Here is a 20,819-nt window from a genome sequence, read left to right on the forward strand (position 1 = left end):
AATGTGCAAAACTTATTAGATATAATATAAAATTTTAAAGTTGTCCAATTGAAAGTATTATCATCTTACTTTCGCTTCCATCATAATAGGTCTGTTCCACGAGCTAATCATAGTAACTTTGAGTAAACACTGTGTATACACAAGCGCGTTCCACCAGCAAATTTTCAAGTATTTTTGTGTAAATTTTACTTCTGTTTTACTCATGTTTTACTATGAGTAGCTCGTGGTACAGACCTAATATAGTGTAAAGCCCCATTGTTAGATTTTTTGGCCTTTATTTCACAGATATCCTGTGTTTTACTCCACTGTTCCTTCAATTTTTTTTACAACAAATTGACTTGCCTTCGGCGTGCTTTTAAATCGTTCACTTCGTTTCACGAGCTTGATCAACATGGCCGATGTCCAGGTAATCTGCGCAATTTGATAATTTTATTTTGGAATCTGGGTATTCAGATATTAAAGGAACTCTTTATATATTATTTGTATTACCTAACGTTATCAAGGTAGATTCAAACTAAAAGTATTTCATATTTTTTCTAGAATGAACGTTCATATCTTAAACAAGACCGCACTGTGGTCAGTAAATTGGGTAAATCTAAAGTCAAAAAACGCAGTATTCGTCGCATTCGAAGTATTGGCTTGGGTTTTAAAACCCCAAATGAGGTTCGTTACAGTATTAAATTGATATTAATATTTATCTAATAACATTTCTTAATAGGCGATCCACGGCACCTATGTTGACAAAAAGTGCCCATTCACCGGTAACATCAGGATTCGTGGACGCATCTTGACTGGTACTGTCGTAAAAACCAAAATGCAGAAGACCATTGTCGTGCGTCGCGAGTATTTGCATTATGTGCGCAAATACAATCGCTTTGAGAAGCGTCATCGCAATATTAGCGCTCACATCTCACCATGTTTCTCGTAAGTTTACATACATAAAAACATCTATATATATATATATATTGAAAATTTGCACTTATAAATACTTTTTATCTTTCATAGAAAAGATGTTAAAATTGGTGATATAGCTATAATTGGTGAGTGTCGTCCATTGTCGAAGACTATTCGTTTCAATGTTTTGAAGCTTTCGAGTAACACTAAAATGAAGAAGAAATTCCAAAAGTTTTGAATACTTTGAGATGACAACATATATACTAAATATATGTACTAAATTTATATCAATAAAGGGTATAAACTAATATATATATGTATTATTGCAAACCAACATTTTTAAAACAATGAAAGTTTCTATAGTTAATAAATCCTGCCTCATAGTTCATTCCTGCGCAAGAGACTATCTCGCCTTTATCCAGAAAGATGAACAGACGAAAGTTAGTTTGAAAGACAGTTATAAATATGACAGATAAACTAGCAGATATTCTTGCTATTTAACATAAGCATGTACACATAAGGATCAATAAATCTGGACAATTGAATTAAAAGGGTGTGAAAAGAAATATAAAAAAGGATAGATAGTTGAATATATTAAAGATAATCTGGGCTTTGAGAAAAACCGTTTGCCACAACTAAGGGGAGAAACTGTAAATCAATAGTGATTAAAACGGTGTTTGCTTTTGGTCATGAACACAGAAGAGTAGAGCTGCAGCTGAAAGTACACATTTGGGATTAACATATATATGCCTGACAAATAGCGGTTGAGCCTACATCTAGAGTACAATTAGGAACTGTAAATCAATAGTGATCAAAATTGTGTGTGCTTTTAGACGTGAACACAGAAGAATAGTGCTGCAACTGAAAGTTTGCATTTGGGATAGATATATGTATGCCACTCAATGTGCCTACATCTAGACCACAATTAGGAACTGTAAACAAATATTGTCCAAAATTGTGTATGCTTTTAGACATAAACACAGAAAAGTAGAGCTGCTATTAGAAGTACAGATTTGGATAGACATACATAGCTATGCCTTACAAGTAGTTGCCGAGCAATGTAGCTACATCTAGACCATAAATCAATTGTGCTTAAAACTATATGTGCTTTTAGGCATGAATCCAAAAGAGTAAATCTGCAGCTGGAACTACACATTTAGGTTAGACATATGCATCCCTGACAAGTAACTGTTTTACAATGTGGCTATATATAGGCCACAATTAGAAATAATAAATAAATAGTGATCAAAATTGTTTGTGATTTTTGAAAACCAAAAAAAATAAGCTATAGTTGGGAGTATATATTTGGCATAAGCAGATCTATTGTAGACAAGTGACTGTTTAGCAATGTGGCTATTTTTAGAACACAATTAGATCATTACAGTTCTTACTGGGCATAGGAAACTTTATTCATTCTCAGTAATTTCGACGGAGTGTTAGTGAAATCTTTGTTGTGATATCACTACTTCAATTAACTTTAGCATACTTATTAAAGATTTCAGAATACCTATTTAGAATTGTGTACTAATATAGCTGCTTCGATTCCTTTTTTTTTTTGTAGTAGTGAAAAAAGTACTTTGTTATTATAAACTTTAATTTGTTAGAAACATTTTAAGAAGTCTAATTTACTAGTCATATTAACAATTTTAATCGGAAATTATTATGTGATATACGATATTTGTGGACACGTATATATCACGCTTAACTATTTGTAGACCAATAAAAAATTCACCATTAAATGTTTTATTTTATTTATTTATTCCTTTAACCTGTTCGTCCTTCACAAAATCAATTATTTTAAACATATTCTATTATTAATTAGTAACATTTTCGAGGTCCTTATATTCTCTACATCATTTTTTTTTTAATATTATATATTTTTTAAAAATATTATTTTTTTTATAAATTTCCTGAGCAATTATACATTGGTACAATAATCACACAAAAATGTTTTCAAAAATATTTTGTGAACTAACAATTTTATAGTATTTAAAGCAATATTATTAAGCGTGTATGTCATATATAAAGCGAAAATGAACAATAATATTATGAATTTTAATCAAATATAATTTGTAATGCAAATGTTTTATAAAGCATTTGACAAATATCTTACAATGTTGTTTTCTTAGGCAAATAATTAATTATATTAAAAGATACATTTTATAAATGAACAAAGCCTACAAAAACATGTTCAATACTATCTTTTAAGTATTGAACATTAATATACTTTTATTCATTTTTGACTCATTTAATATTTATAAAATGACAATAGCAAACTAGTTTATGTAATTTATCAATAACGATTCTAACACTTACACACTATTGTTGCTAATTTAATAGCTTATACATATATATCTATGGCATAGTATTTTTTAACACATCTAATGGACTTCTTGATATAAGTTTCATGTATAATTACTTATATACAATAATTAGTTTTGAACACACTACACACAATATAGAAAGTTTAAGTAAGACATATTACATTGCAAATCAAAATAATAAATAAAGCTATAGGAAAACATAACATAGCTTAATTAAAGCTATATAATATTGTAATAACACACATTAATTAGTTAAGTTAGAATTGTACTGTAATTGAACACATATGCCCGACTTGCGCATAAGACTTAAAAAACTTTACTTCCTGCATTTTTTTCTTTTTCATCACATACTATACTATGTGGATATGTTATCATACCTATATATTATTAATCAATTTCATCAGCGTTAACTGTTATAACTTCTTTAGTAGGTGGTGATGTAATACCATTTACTACATCAACTGGTACAGTCTCATCTTCCACTCCATTATTTTTAAGTTTTTCATTAGTTTCAGCTTGTTTTTGTTTTTCATATTCACGCACATCTTCCAATGTCATACCTAGCCATTCATCAAGCCAAGTAAAAGCTTGTCTATGACCCAATAATAAGATATCACGTATTGAGCGTTGTATAAAATCTTCTACGCGTGTTTGAAAGCCCCAAACCTCAAAGCTGGCTTGTACAACTTTATAGGAACACATAATCGGGGTATCATTTTCACGCCAACCTTCAATAAGTGGGCCACGTCCGGTTTTCTCGGATTTAAAGAATTTTGGATCTTCTTCACGTTTGTAGTGCTTTGCACTGCTTAGTTCATCAAATCCAATATCCAATTCATCTATAATGCGAGTCTTCAGCTCTGCTTCTGTTAGACCGATGCACTGTAATATTAAAATATTTATATTATAATTTATATATTAAAATTTGAAATTGTCATATACTTACATTATCTGAGCTGCCGTTATTATTTTCATATTTGGTTTTAATAAAAATATTCAATTTGGGAATAAAAGAGCACTGTAAAATGGGAATTATTTTTATGATTAATAATATAATTTTTTTAATGTAATTTTAAATACTCACTGTATATTCTATTTATTCATCCAGATAATTATGATAATGAAAATATAAAAAAAAAAATAATTAAAAAAATATTATAAATTGATGATAAATTAATAGTTAAAAATACTTCAAAACCGCAAGGGTACACAATAAATTCAGAAGAAAGTATGTGTACGAAACAATAATTGGAAGTCGCATAAACCCATATAAGTCTTTACACATTACTATATATAGATAATATAAGTATAAAGTTTAAAATTTTATAGAGAATTTATTAAAACATTTTTTTTTTAAATCAATATCATTTTTTATGCCAGCTAACTATATTGAAGAATATTTAACTCTAAAGCGTTGGACGTCTTTTCGTAAAAGATAAATAGTCGACAGAAACAAGGCCACACCACTTAAAAAAAATGTATTATAAATATATTTAAATACCAGCACTCGGTCAAACTTGAAGAAAGTCACTGAATAGTCATCATGGAATCCAAGTCACCTTTACTCCATTTGAAAGACTAAGCAAAGCTCTTGTAAAGAGCTAGGGATCGTCATTACAACATAACCACTCTTAAAATTAATGCCGAGATGAATGAACTCGGTACTTGGGTTTCTAAAACCCACAATTGTATCTATCAAGATAATAAATTTTTTCGACTTTTTATTCATGCATAAATCCTCTATCAAAACTCTTCCAAATCTTGATTGTTTTCGTTTCATACGTTCTGATTGTGCTCTTAAAAACCGATATGCTTTAATCAATAAAGATGTGTTTTCTTTATAACTAATACATAACAAAAACATTATTTGTTATGCTTTAAGGGATACATTTCAGGAATTGATCCCAAATATTTTAATTATCAGAACATCTGCGTAGAAAATATTCATTAAAATTATACCTTCTTTTGTGTATTTATTGAATACACTTATACGCGTCATAAACACGATAAAAAAGCCCCCTTTTGACTTTTATATATATACGTATATCTGATAATATTTATGTAAACAATCTAGTCCAGATATTAAACAAGATTGTTATGGGATATTTATTAGCTTGCATGCAAATATTTATCAAACCAGAATAAAGATTTATAGACTACTATTTATTGCCATTTAAAACGAAATGATAATATTTATTATAAATAAAATTCATGTGTATCTAAAGATCGCATAGCCAAACTGGGCATAATGTGCTTAATATATAATGACTAAGCAGTAATTAAAAATAAACTTAAATGGCTCCTACTTTATTGTATATACATTCCATTTGTGTTATTTACCACACAGACGCCATAACGTATTAAGCATGGCAATTAAATACACTAGCGTCATTAAATCCCCAAATGACATGAAAAAAAACCAACTTGAAAGGTTTGTAATCTTTTCCTCCTTTCAATGTCAACCTTAGAATATAGTAGGTTGAGTTTAACTAATATATATGAGTGAAGGTGAAGGTGGAGGAGGAGAGTTGTAAACAACAAGTGTCGTTTGAATATTTAATGAGACTTCCACGCGCTACAAACAAAATAAGAAAAAAACTATAAATAGACGCAAAATTAAAACGCTCACCTGTTATTGTAAATGGATAATAGTTCCAGGATTTTTCCGTGATATAGAATACACGCGGACAGATGGCTTGTGCCCAAAACGGTAAGCGGCTATAATAATACGAAATAAAATATTTTTAAAAACATATAATTAAAGTTCAAATACTGTTTCTATTTATAAAGTAATGAATAAGCAATAAGCATTAGCACCTGCACACATATGGACTGACTGATTTTTAATTATATAAAAATAGCAAAAATTCTATTTATTGCCGTAGCTAAGTACAAAACTGCTTAATGGCAGGAAAATAATGAATTTATGTATACATGTAGTATTAACAATATACATATAACTTACAAACAGATATTCCAATTCTGTAAATTTGTTGCAATTTGATACAAACTTTAAAATATTTGCATATATAAGTAAAGTTGAGCGAAGTCAGCAAAACTGTTCAAATTATTGAATGACTTAGTCATTATCCAGCACGAAATCTTCATACTGATGATTTTGATTTAAAATTTTATTGCATGGAAACATTTTGCAAATTAATCAGCAAATTCAAAGAAAAAATTCTTTTGTCATTGTAAATCCATTCTTATTTTAAATTCGTTGAAGGTTTTGAAGCAACAGTTTGATTTATCTCACCTTGACAAATGTATACGCTTTTCAGTGTATTGTCCTTTTCCATGTTCAGGATCCTCACACGGTGAATTGTCCACGACTTCAACACCTTCACCATCACCTGACTGTTCCAAGCTGTGGCGTGCTATCATATACAATTGTCCAATTTGATACTTCATTGGAATAAAAATTTTTAAATTAAATTTATTTTTACAAACGAAATTATTAGACAAAACTTACTTCTTCCACTGTTAGTGGCATGCATATGCGAAACTCTTTTGTTAAAACCATATTTTAAAACTTTCTAGATTTAAAAACGTTCAACACATGAATTACGAAATAGACTTCTTATTGTACTAACAGAACAACCACCAACCGCCGCAAGGTTTCAGAAAATACTTCTTCTACATTTGACAATTGGTGCACAAGTTTTTTCAACTCACTGATAACAGAATTTAGTGTTACCAGACTTTGTTTTATCTTATACCAAAATAGAAATGAACTATAAAAATTTATGCGAGAAAATGGTATAATTTTCATTTGCAAACTACTGAAAGATTTACGGTTGTTATTGCTGTATATTAATGAAATGCATTGTAATCAACATGAATATATATTTACCAATCGGATTAAAGGCTTCTTATTAGAATTCATTTTTTCAACATCGCTTTAATATATTGAATGTCATAAATAATATAAAAATACGATAACCCAGCCAAAATTTATTTGGTTTGAATATATGGTTAAGAGCTGCACCACCTGCAACAACTACAACAAAAATTTATTTACTTTCATAAACAAAAAATTAAAATAAGTGAAAAGAAAGAAAATAAATAAAAAAGTAACAACGTCTTAGAATGCTTTTTATTTTTTTAATTTTACAAGCCTGCAATCGTCTAATGTTTCATCTTAATTTAATTACAAAAATATACAACACGCATAAAAATATATATACAAATAAAATTATTTAAATATTAAAAACTTACTAGTTGTTTGCACTTATTTACTTATTCATAAACAATACATAATCATAAATTTATACAAACCATTCCTAACATATATTCATACCTTCCGACTTCATGTCACACAACGTAAACAAACAACAGCTGATCGTACGCATCATACAGAATAACTTTTACAAATCAGATGGAGTTATTTGTAAGATTTTCGTTTATTGAAAACTACACATTACCAAAACAAAATTATATTCACAAGCAAGATCGTTTCTTCATAAAATCTATGAAGATATATCAATAGCGCTTATTAATTTGTTTATGGTGTGTACAATAATAGATATATCTATGGTAATAAGTTTAGACTTAAGCTTATCTAATATGAATCAGCAAAAAACCTGTTTAAATGTGTATAATTTATTTAGCTCAACTTAAAATTTACTCAAAAGTTATCTATGGCAACGCATATATAAAATTCCCAACAATTGTATTTACATTTCAAATAAATTAAATCACTTATGTACAAAAAAATATTTCATTTAGCGTTAATAAAAGAAATATAAGATTTTTGCTAATTTATAGTCAAATTTATTATTCTATGCAACTTTTTTTTTACGCTGTGTGTAGAAGTAGCTTGGTTATTGAAATATCCGACTTTAATATCTTGTTTCCATTGCTTACTTAAGTGAGTTACTTGAGTAACTTAAAGATTTTGTTGTTTACTGTGCCAATGTACTTAAGTTACTTAAAGTATATGAAAGAGCATCTATATGTGAAAAACCTCTAGTTGTAGAGCTTTTCTTTGTTTACATTTTAATTTTAAGCATATTGGCCTATTTACACTAACATGAACGTAAGATGAACTTGACAACAACAAGAACTGTCAGTTCAGTTTACACTATCATGAACTGTCATGAGCGTGAAATTTGTTTTGTTTTGTGTAAACGTATAAAATGCTTGTGTGTATTAGTGCAGAGCATAGAAATTGAGAGTTTTCAGCGTTAAAAGGTAAATATAAACATAACATTGCATATGTATGCGTGTCAAGCTGAAGAAACGCAGCAAATTTCATTGCGTGAAATTCATGAACTCACATCACAGTCTCTTCCCTCTCTTATCTACCGGTAACCGGTTTTCAAGTTCATGTTCATGTTACGTTCATGATAGTGTAAATAGGCCTTGTTATATTAAATTTTGTATTGTTAGAAGATAATAACACAAGGCATGTTGGAATTGGAGATTCAAGTAATTCAAGCACATATTATAGCTGTATATAACATGGTGAAAGATGTTATTTAGAATAATGACAGTTATCAAAATTCGTTGACAAATCATAACTACCTATCAACAATACTGTTTTAATAAAAAATAGAAACTTTTTAAACTTAATATATATATTATATATAAATTAAATATGAAATTTGAAAGTATTCATTAAATTGATTTTTATTGTGAAAATTATTTGCTTTGTTATTACTTAACATTTATTTCGCATAAGTGTTTTGGCAACTCTACAGAAACGTCAAAGTTGGAATTTCAACAATACTACAATTAATTCAACAACATCTCGGAGCTGAGTTGTTGAGGCATTAAAAATTTCTCTATTGCGTTCTTAGGTAGTGCGAGTGAAAATTGTGCAAGAAAAGTGAACAAATCAAGAAGAAAATATAAATATTAGAATTCGTGTCGAAAAAATATTGAGGTAAATCCTTGCCAAGATTATTATAAATGTTACGTATTAAAAAATATTGCAAAGAGTAAAGAACTTGCTAAAATTAATTAACGCCTTCTTTGTTGTGTGATATTTTTGGTATTTTCGTTTTGATTAACATTGAAAACAATTTTGCAGATTATTACAATACAATTGTAAAAATTAGTTACACAACTAATTAAGTGCTTTAAGCACACGCACCTTAAACACTTTTCTGTAGTGCATGAGATGCTAAGGATTCGCATCAAAATGGGTCCACAACGGAATAAGGAATGGACGTGTTGTTTTGGACTTCACGTTCACACCGCAACAATCATGATTGGCCTTTGGCATTTGGTAAGTTTTTATTATGTTTTATATATTTATATATATGTATATATGGGTGCAATTGCTTACTAGAATAACAATAACAATGTAAGTGTGGCACTGCTGCCAGAACTTGGGTAAGAGGCGGGGCAAGGTTTTAAGGCAAATTTCTAATTTTAGAAACCTTTATTGATTTTTAACTTAAAGTAAAATCCTTTTGCTCTAATGGTTGTCACTTAATATTTTTTACTCATATATTATATGAAATGTATATATTATACATATACGTATGTATGTACATGATATGAATAAAATTTATATGGAGATATGCACGTATACTCATGCACTGCAAGAAATCTTGCAGAATTTTAAAGATAAGACGGTGTCTTCGCTTTCCTAACTCACAAACGATTACCGCACATAATCAACTGTGCAAACACTGATTCGTGACTTTAATTAAAATAAACAAATATTTAATAAAAATGAAATAATATCTAAGAATATAAAATTGTATTATAATGCATAAATATCTGGTGTCATGGGACAAAACAGATTGTTTTGATATCTACTCACATATCGTGTGTCTTTTTATGGCACATTTTAATATATTTAAAGATGTGTTGACATTATGATATTCCAAATGAACTGCAATGAGATATATTTCTTACTGGATGTGTTTTTATTTATTAATCTGTTTTCTATTTGCATTGATATAAATCTTTTGATTATTTGGGTAAACTCTGAAGACATCAGAAGCATACTTATATTGCAAATATAATAAATTCTCCACTCTTTAAAGATATAAAATGGTATGGTTCTTTGTTTGTTATGATGGGTGATTCAGGTTGTAAAAATAGTTATGATAAACGTTATTAGTTTAAAAACAGAAACAATACAATTTAATTATTATAAAATAATTTAATTAAAATGTGTTTTTTTGTTTAACTCATGAGGTTTGATATTTGTAAAATACTCATCAAATTGGGTAATGATGTATATAACACTTCATTTGGCTGTTAAGTATTATTAATTTTATTTATTTATTCGTTATTATTATTTAGGTATTTACTATTATTATATAGTTTATTAGGATCGAAGCTGTTGTACTCATTTATTCTTATACTTTGAGCGTCAAAAAACGTCAAGTACTCGTTTTAGGTAAAAAAAACTTGCATTTTATAAGAACCTTCATATATATACAACGTTGTTTCAGTTTAACCATTTGTCTCCATCACTTAATATAGAGCTTCCTTTAGTAGAATACCTAGCTTCGTGAGAGCGCAACTTTTTTTAACTTTTAAACAGCTTAACTTTTATTTTCCATTAACAAAGTTCAATCAGCTTAAATATTACAACTATCACCCGCCCTCTAAACTTTATATTTCTGCCCTTTTTTGTTTTTATTACGGATAAGTCATAACTTAAGTATTGTTTATCAACATACGTGTTCTCGATCCAACATAAGCTAGACTGCTTTACCATATAGTCCAGGTTATTAAATTAATGGAAAGCGTTGATATACCGACTTGACAGAAACAGTTATTTCTTTTTAGCGTAAGTTTTTTAGTTCTCTCCTTCCTTTCTGTTTCCGATCGCAATAAGACTGGTAATGTGACATTTCATATTTAATAAAAAAAACTAATAGGATAAATAGAATCCCATGACAACAACGAGATAACAGTTCTTATATATTCCATGTTGCTACATAATAAGCGTGGAATTTTTAATTGTTTTTCCCATATATAATAACTATGTTTAAATAGAAACGGACCTGGATCTTATTTCCTGCAACTGTCTAAATCGCAAATGAAAGTAATTTACAATGCATAATATTTTTTAAATCTTTACTTGTTGTTTTTACCTGTTTCTTTGTACATTAAATTAAAACGTGAATCAGATCACTTAATATTTCAGCACTTTATTATAGTTTTCTGTATTCAGATCATCGTTTAATGAAACTTAGCTCAAGATTAGTGGAACTCAAGTTTTGTTTAAGAAGGATTCAATAGGCCTTCTTTTCTTTTTTTCACTTTCCATTTCAAGCAAATGACTCAAAATCATAGACTCCGTCATGATCATGATATGATCAATATCATGATATACGATATATAACAATGTTTATACATGTGTATATAGTATTCATTACTAATGTGTCATATCTTTAAAACAAGGTAAAAATTTTTTTTTTGTTTTGGAAAGAATTGCTCTATTTATAAGAACTCTATTTATACATTTGTATATACATTAGTGACGGTTTAAAAAGTTATATATTTTTTTTGTGTTTAGGGGAGGGCACAACAACCAACAACTATTTTAATTAATTTGTGTATTCGTTAGTAATATATAGTAACTGTTTAATAAGATAAAATTTTCAAAGCCCCCCCAGAAGTAAAGTCGGGCTATAGAACTGGTTGCTTATCATCTATATAACTTCTTGCCTGCTAAATAAAAATACTGTAAATTTGAATTAAATGAAATATAAGTTATACAAAAATATGAATTTATTTATAACTAAGATAAATTATTTACAAGAACATTACAGAAATGTACGGGTCAATCTTTGCAGCAAAGTACATCATGACTCATAAGTATACATAATATAACAACTGTTTAATGGGCGAGATACAGCCTTTTGCAATACAATTTGCGCTTATCAGTTTTATTTACATTTTTCATGGCTGTGCAAAATTATTTTGTAAATTTGAACACAAAGCAGTAAATCAAATTCCCTTCACCACCGTGTCTTCCGAAACCAAGTTTCACTAATCTCCAAGCCATTCAAAGCATTGAAAATAATTTTTTGTAGGCCAATTAATAACGCAACGTAATGAATACAAATGCTTCATTTAATGGTTTACTATCAACTCTTATGCGTACTCGCTTATATCTAACGTGATATTAAAAAATTACTAATTTTTTAAAATCAAAATTATTTATTTATTTATATAATTTAAATTATATATATTAAAAAATTGAGCTTCTTTATTTACAATTTAAATTCTCGCGAGGAATGCAGTACAGTATTAAGGAATTAATCAGATTACAATGCAAATAGTTTACTGAATTAATTTCTTCTATAAAAGTCTTAAGATACAATTTGACGACAGACATTCATGCAAATATTTAAATTTGTTATTTTAAATTCATTTACACGTTCCGATATTTACGAGTAAATATTTATACAGTCTTTTTTCAACTCATTTGACGTAGTTAATTACGGCGAACGATTTTATTTAAATAAGTGAAAAAAATTCATTAGCACCTAGTCTAAGTATCAGTCACGTCTTCTCTCTAATTTTTGGACACGTTCATATTTGAAGTCCGATGCCCAGTTTCGCAACATTTCCTTGATTCTGTGAACTTTATGATTCTTAATTTACAGTTCAACGTTTCGAATGGATGAAAGATAGCAGAAAAAACTAGTTGAGAAATTAAATATTTATTTAGAATCATTTCTGCTCCATAATTATCTAAATAATGTCAGACGTCTTCTTCTTTCACTTTAATATATATTTTAAATATTTTACTTTAACGAAAAAAACAAACAATTTTTTTTATAGATTGTTCGCTTTCTTTGACATTAGTCGTATTGAGTTTATATAACATAAAAAATATGGTTATATAATTAAGTTTTTTTTTATATTTATTAATTTATTTGTATTTTTTCTTTTTAGTATATAATAATTCAATTACATAAAAATATTTTTCGAAAAGTAGTAAACTATAACAACAAAAATTCATTTAATTTTATTTTAATTAATTGAATTTTTAGCTGTACATATAGCTGTTTCGATATTGCCAAATACCCATTATTAGTGATGCTGGAATTATTTGTTATATTTAATTATTCGTAAATAATATTTTGAGATTACAACTACCAGTAATCGCACTCGCGCCCTGCCAAATTTGAAGCTCAGAGTCAGCGCACCTGAACCAACTGACCCAAAGCCGTACTTGACTTTTATGTTCGCACATTTTTCTGAAGTTTTGTTACTTTGCTGTGAAAGTTTTATTAACAAATTCACTTACTGTGTTTATATTAAAACGAGATCATAAACCAGTTGCGGAATAATTGAATTATTTAATTATATTTTTATTTTTAATTGTTAAGTTTCAATACTGCCGACGGCTTGGTTTGATTTAAATTTATTTACTAAAGATAAATATAATATTTAGAGTTTATTAGCTTTTATAACTTTTGCAAGAATATAGATTTGTTTATGTATTAGTTTATATGTTTTATTAATTTCTTTGACTTAAAAGTTTCATTTTCTATTATTTTATTGCTATACAGTATAGCTTCGTTGATTATCCATTTAAAAAATTATGTACCTCTTCAATCTTAAAAGCTGGCTTCTTCAAATAGCTATTTCTTTGTTCGATGAAAATAGGTTATTCTCCTACACATATCCTTTAACACACAAATAGTGCACACTACCTTTTCTTAGCTTACATAAGGCAAAGTTTGAGAGCTCTCTTCTTATTTTAACTATAATGCTTATAATATCAATTCCAATCTATTCAGGAAAGGGATTGCTTTCGTCTACATTGTGGCTGAAACGGTTATATCCAACTCCTATTAGGCTGTTATATGCTTTCTTCATAAAGTTAGTACCTAAAAGAGATTTTACTAATATAATTCAGTATTTTTTATATTTATTTTATTTTTAAATTATATATGACTCGATGAATTTAGATTAGTGATTTGAAGTGTTGAAGTATTAAGATGCTCTTGCTGATCGAACACATAAACTTAAATGAAAGATTTGGATCGAACTTGAAATGTTCCCAATTATTTGAGGGGCTTGAACAGTTCATCTGTTCTACGTCAGATTTTATTTACGATTGAATTTATACAAATATTTATAGTAGTAATTTTTCCAACACTATAAGATGTTCGAACTATTTCAAGCAGGCCCCTTTGTTCGATCAATATACTATAATACTTCAAACAGGTGTAATAATATTTTAAGTTCTTATTAAGGCTGATATCAGTCAAAAAAAAAAAAGAAAATAAAGTTAAAAAAGATATATGTTAGATTAAGTTGCCCTGGCAGCTGTGCACACCAAAAATCCACTTTAGCTAAAATAATAGGCCTTAGTGATACCATATACATATAAAACGTTGAATCAGACTGACTAAATGAACAACTAAAACAGGTATAAAGACCATAGTACTCGGAGCACAGACTATCCTATAAAAATAAAAGTGAAATCTATAAAGTTGATTACGTCCTTAATTTTGAAAGATGCGGCTCTATCAGGTCGGAGGCTTCAAGGATATTAAAAAGCTAACTAACAAATCTCGACACTGACATAAAAAAGGGTAAATAATTTTAATAAAGTGTAAAATAATATAATATTCATAACGTTATTATAAATGCATGTCTTAGAACAGATGTGTCAGTTATATTCCTAATCCATGTCTGTTTCTTTTATCATTGATAGATAATAATTAACAGAAAGGAGTATGTTCAGTTTATAAATCAGTGATATATCTTGGCTTATATCTATTAAGACTTAGAAAGCTGTTATTTATGTTTTTGACTTCAATGGACTGTTTATACTGCCTTAAACTTCTAGAGAAGACCTTCTCGAACTGCTAATATGTTTTGTTCTAAAAACTGATACAGTTTGACAAAAGGATTTCCCTGATAGAATCTCAATAAATAAATTAAGAGTCTATTTTAAATCACTGATTATTTCACAACTTGTAGATAGTTCTGGGATTAACAAACAGTCTTAAGTACATACTTTTTAAATTTGTAATAAAAACTAATAATTATGTTCACTTCATTATCAGTTTTACTATATTTTTGTTATTTACTTTGTATTTATATTACAGTTCTTGAACATTTTGGCTCTGAGTCTGCTGGCTGTTATATGGCGCAATCCGCACATGATGGAGGAATTGGAAAATAGTTACGACTATAACGTGGATCCCAATGCACCAATTTTGCCTACTCCTTTAAGCAAAATTGAACCGCCTTATGCTTATCGTGACCACTCACTAATTTATCGTAAGCAATATCGTAAGTATGAAACTTGTTGAAACAAATTAATTATACCGTGTCTACACTGGACAGATTTTGGCAATATTTTTATGTCTGAGTGGAAATACGTGCTATATATGAACTTTGCTAAAGTCTAGCCAGTGTGGGCGCTGGGTAATTCAGTGACAGTATTGGTTAGACTTTATTAAAATGTTTGATTGTAAATACGTATAATTTGGGATATTGAGAGTCCACAAAAATCTAGTGCCAAATCTAGAGTGTGCTAAAGTCTAGTTTGTGTAGAGGCAGGATTAATTTATATGATGAAATTATAAAATGGTTGTAGATTTTATAAATAGCCAAAATATTGTTTATACTTAAATTATGAAGTTGACTATAATTGGCAGTATGTTTTTTATTTAAATCCAGTCAAGTGTTTGTATTGATAAATCTTAATGTGGTGACACAATTCCTTATCTAAGTAATATAATATAAGGAATATATGTTATTTTTTTAAATCTAAAAATACACTAAAATTTATTTCAATCTTTACGAATATTTCTTTTTATTGCAGAAAATTTTGATATGGGCGGCTTAGTGTGCACTTGTATGATAGCAATAACATTAATGATGATATATGGTACCATTAAGGGGAAACCATCACATTTGTTGCCTTTCTTTTGCTTGCAGTTGTTTGACTTTGCAATTACAACGTAAGTCAACTTTTGTTTTTTTTTGCTTATAAAAAGAAATTTATTATATTTTCACCCTTTTTTCACAGTTTAACTGCTGCTGGTTACCTGTGCTATTTGCAAGCAATACATCGACTTGTCGCAGAATCTCCTCGCTTGCCGTGGCGCGAGAAATTATTAGAACTTTCACCTGAGGAGTTGGTGATTGTTGTACTGGTTGTGTTTATCTGTATTGTTTTTCTCAAAGCATATGCTATAGGCATTGTTTGGCGTTGCTACAAATATCTCACATTGCGCCAACAAAATATGCGTACATTGTTACCTTGCGTTATGCCGGATATAGCCAGTGCCAATTTAGTTGCGGAGGAACGAGCTTATTCCACACTCTTGCCCAATTACGATGAAGCTATTGCACAGTATATGAAACAAGCACCACCACCATCTTATCAAGTTGCCATGTCCAATTATGAGGCTGAAGAGAACACCAACACAAATGATGCTGAAGGCACTGATAATAATAATGATACACCAAATAACAATAATACTGTACATGTTAACGCAAATACGCCACCAATGAGGCGTAATGAGAACACCGCTGCTGCTGTTGCAGCTGATGCTGATGCTGATATTATAACACCTGATACTGATGATAGTTTGTCAACACCACCACCAGCATACAATGATACAGTCACTGTTACAAATGTGGATGAACAAGAATCACCAATACGTACTGCAACAAATTCAGCTGCAGTTTCGTCCATTACGGAAGCTAATAGCATTGCTCAGAATGCTGCCCATACAAATGAGAGTCAAGCCTAATTTGTATGTGTAGTAGTGATTTTTTGGAGACTAAATTGCGTGTAGAGTTTTTTTTTATATGTTTTTATTTTGTATTTTTATTCTGTTTTATTTTTTAGTGCAATTTTCAAAATAAGTGTTAATGTTATTCACTTTACGCGTTCATCTTTAACTTCTTTCAAATTAATATCCTTTTTTATTTTTATTTTTTTTTAAACAAATTTGTAACAATACTGAAATTCTACACAATTATATGGAGAAATTAAGCAGGTTGAACTAAACAAAAATTATACATATTGAAAGTATACATATTAAGATAAAAATACTAAATTTTATGTATTATTCGTGCGTGCAACATATATTAAAAATGCACATTAATTTTATAAAATGGAAATCTTATTAACTAAAACTATCAATTTGAATAGACGCTCTTTTTTTCTTTGCTATGTTATTTAAACATATTAATAATATATAATTAATATATCCAAATTTTAACAAACAAAAAAATCAATTTTTAAGAAATGTAGACAATTTTAGTGAAACACAAATACAATTAATACCATACAAATTTAATTAAATTCATATTGTAAAATATTAGAATTTTAAAAAAACAAGTTTTGTTTTTATAAACGAAATTAACTCCAATAGTTACAAGTCGGAATAATACACATATATATATTTATCTAAACATTCCATTTTTAAAAACAAAATTAAAATTTTGGTATTAACAAAAAATTGCTCACCTCGCTTACACACTCTAAAATGCTTCTTCACTCAATGTTAAAAGCTCAAAAATTGTTTAAAAAAATCTAGCTATTACAATAATAGTTTTCCGACCATGTAATACTTGGAATTTATCTATTTTTTATTATTTTTTTATATATAAAATTGTTTATTAAAAAATACAATACAAAATAAATGTTCTGTTTTGTTATATTTATAAAAATGTAGTATTTAATATTTGTAGTTACCCTCTACTTTTTATATTAAGACTATTATAATTATTACTTTTATTAATATTTTAATCTTGATTATAAAAAGAATATTAATAAATATATATATACATAAATATATATATATATATATTCGAATACACTAGTTTTTAAAATAAAAAAAAATCGCAATAAAATAAACACCCTTTGGAAAAGGCGAACATTTTTTGCGAAATATAAAATTGTATTTTTTTTAACTATTAAATAATTAAAGATATTTGATAAAATACAATTGTAATACATAATCTCGACAAATGCACATAGTTGATCAGAATTAAAATATCAATTTATTATATATAATAATTAATTATGTGTGCAAAACAAGGTTGTCTTACGCCATAAGTTGGTCGCTCTGTTCATAAATAACTGGGTATATATGACTATATGAAATATAACGTAAAGTTTAACACCCACTCAAATGAGGAAGTCGGAAACACATTAATACAACATTTAGTAGTGGAAGAACTGTTTTTTTTATGCAAAATGTACTGATTTCACATCTAAATTACATAGAGGAAAAATATAATTATGAAATAAAGTATATATGAAGCAAGGAGAAGGAGTAGTAACTTGTGGAATGCTCATAGTATATAATTTATGCTCTGAGTCAATAATTATGTTTATAAGTGAAATCATTCAGACACGGACTAGTAAAATTCGTTATGCACTATATGCAATCTGGAAGTAAGGATATTAAAATTCTTTTAGTAGAAGAAACTCTTACTTAAATTTGAAGGAGCACAACAAATTTTAAATAATTTCAACATAAGGTTTCTTAAAATTATTCAGTTTCCAACCATTCAGTTTTACATAGTTTTGCTTTATACCACAAAAATCATCTATATACCAACCCATGTATTTGTTTTGTAAGAGGTCTCAAGGGACTATGACATCATTTATATATTCAGCTGATAGTGTAACTACGACACTTCAGAATTCTTGACAAGCCTTTTCTTTAAAAATTCAACAAAATTTCATAATATACAAATCATAAAATTTGTTATAATTTAGTTTAAGTATGATATAGTGATAAAGTAGAAAGTATCTGACAAGAAAATTTCTAAGTGTTAAATCCTGTATTTTTTTCAGTTAAATATAAGAATTTAAAAAGTACGTTTACCCCCAAGTCAAGTTCTATTAAGTAATATAGCAAGCAATTCTTTGTTTATACAAAATCCAATTTTATATAAGAAGGTAGATGAAGGTAAAAAGTACACATTTTTCATATCCTTTGAATCGCTTTTCAAGGTTACATTGAGTAACAGAAGTGTGCTTTTAAATTTATGGTCATCACCCATGACCTTAAACTTTCTTATAAGTTCAAGAACACAAAAATTATGAAAACCTTCGAAACTTTTATTCTAAACTTTGTAAAAAAAATGTCAGGATATTGAGAAACTTTCGCTTATAAAAGTTTAATCTGAAAGGATAATTATAAGCTTTTACTATAAATGTAAAAGTAGAGCTTGAACTATTATAGTACATATGCAGAAAGTTGTTTATATATAAAAATATTTTTCCTATAAAATGCTGAATCTGCTTTGCTATAAAATATTGTCAATTTATTTGTTACCTTTATTTATAGAATATTATATCAGATACCGTTTCTGCTATTTACGTTATTTAAAACACTAATAATTATAACTAAAGACTAATTATAGTAAAACCTATAACTACGTCTCATATCAAGTTTTTATAGCATTAAGTGATTACGATTAAAAATGATTTGTTATATTCTTATAGAAGTAATATAAAGTGGAATTGGATAACAATCTATTGAACGATCATATTCTGTATGGCGCAAAAGCATGGATATTATCACAGAATGATGAAGCTACTCTATGAGTCTTCGAGAGAAAAATTCTTCGTACGATCTTTGGTCCTCTACGAGTTGGTGACTATTCGTATGAACCACTAAATTTATCACGACATTGACATAATTCAACGAATTAACAACCAGCGGGTTCGTTGGCTTCGTCATGTCGTGAGAATAGATGTTGATGCTCTAGTGAAAAAGATATTTGAAGGGATAGTTGGAGGAAGAAGGTGTAGAGGTAGACTGTGTCTCCGGTAGTGTGATTGAAGGAGCACTAACCGCACTTGTACAAGACTGGAAAAGGCGCGCATAGAGCAGAGATACTTGGAAAATAATAACAAATAACAAAGAAAAAAGTAAGTACGACCATATTGAGGACAAATATATATGTTATAATAGATACAGTGTATTACAGCGATAAAGCACAGTTAAATAATAACGAAGTACAGTGTAAACCTGGTTTCAACTACATATTTTCTTAGTATAATATACTATTTGTTAATGTAAAATTTTTTGTGTTTAGGTGCTTGCATTGTCACCTTTACATTCATTTAAACTTCTCATGACTTCACGAGATTGACCCAGGAATCCACCCAAGCCCTTCTCATCATGACGAGCTTAGACAAACGTCTTCGCTCACACAGTGTAGTGTTCGATCTCTTACTGTGCCGATGTTTCGATTGCGCGTTTTGTAAAATTACTTATCCCTCAATACGAGCCCGCTCGTCGTGTGTGATGGCGATTTTAACCGTATGTGTGTGTATATAGCTTTAATTATTATTATTCATGATTATTTAAAAACCTTATGTCTTCGTCCATATCTAATTGGTCCAAATTTAGAATAATAATTAGGTATGTGATGTGTTCTACAACACTCTCGTACAAAGTAACCTAAAGTCAATGGTTTCCATTGACGCCCGTTCTCGTCCCACAATACCTATACGCTCGATCATGAGAAATTGTTTCGTGTCTCCAGTGTAGTCGCTATTACATATTAGTTTTGATACATCCATTAATGATATACAACATTCAATAGAAATTCTCTGTTATTTTAAATACTATCCCCCAACATACACACCTACCCGATGTACCGATCTCAGTCTGTATG

The 20,819-nt window shown here is 28.6% G+C and overlaps 3 protein-coding genes across 4 annotated transcripts; 2 read left to right on the forward strand and 1 right to left on the reverse strand.

Annotated features, from left to right (window-relative positions):
- Window positions 1-333: 333 nt before the first annotated feature.
- On the forward strand, window positions 334-1,206 carry LOC119679716 (40S ribosomal protein S11-like). The gene is made up of 4 exons (XM_038092211.1): window positions 334-406; window positions 541-663; window positions 719-924; window positions 1,006-1,206. The coding sequence occupies exons 1-4, from the start codon at window positions 392-394 to the stop codon at window positions 1,130-1,132; spliced, it is 471 nt and encodes a 156-aa protein (XP_037948139.1). The 5' UTR covers window positions 334-391; the 3' UTR covers window positions 1,133-1,206.
- A 1,821-nt stretch (window positions 1,207-3,027) lies between these two features.
- LOC119683455 (cytoplasmic phosphatidylinositol transfer protein 1) lies at window positions 3,028-6,859 on the reverse strand. Its single transcript, XM_038097131.1, has 6 exons — window positions 6,691-6,859; window positions 6,475-6,623; window positions 5,848-5,936; window positions 4,303-4,310; window positions 4,165-4,236; window positions 3,028-4,100 (listed from the first exon to the last, which is right to left on the reverse strand). Exons 1-6 carry the CDS (start codon window positions 6,739-6,741, stop codon window positions 3,606-3,608), a joined length of 864 nt encoding a protein of 287 aa, XP_037953059.1. The 5' UTR covers window positions 6,742-6,859; the 3' UTR covers window positions 3,028-3,605.
- Window positions 6,860-8,849: 1,990 nt separating this feature from the next.
- LOC119681009 (lysosomal-associated transmembrane protein 4A-like) lies at window positions 8,850-17,248 on the forward strand. 2 transcript variants are annotated; one of them, XM_038094065.1, is made up of 5 exons: window positions 8,850-9,105; window positions 9,253-9,450; window positions 15,266-15,452; window positions 15,988-16,126; window positions 16,195-17,248. In XM_038094065.1, exons 2-5 carry the CDS (start codon window positions 9,343-9,345, stop codon window positions 16,922-16,924), a joined length of 1,164 nt encoding a protein of 387 aa, XP_037949993.1. In that variant the 5' UTR covers window positions 8,850-9,105; window positions 9,253-9,342; the 3' UTR covers window positions 16,925-17,248. The 2 variants fall into 2 exon arrangements, with proteins under 2 accessions (XP_037949993.1, XP_037949992.1); XM_038094064.1 differs by lacking the exon at window positions 8,850-9,105 and having other exon boundaries at window positions 9,343-9,450; window positions 16,195-16,965; window positions 17,023-17,248.
- The last annotated feature ends 3,571 nt before the right edge of the window (window positions 17,249-20,819 follow it).

The sequence above is a fragment of the Teleopsis dalmanni genome, chromosome 2, assembly GCF_002237135.1.
Source record: "Teleopsis dalmanni isolate 2A chromosome 2, ASM223713v2, whole genome shotgun sequence".
Classification (NCBI taxonomy): Eukaryota; Metazoa; Arthropoda; class Insecta; order Diptera; family Diopsidae; genus Teleopsis; species Teleopsis dalmanni.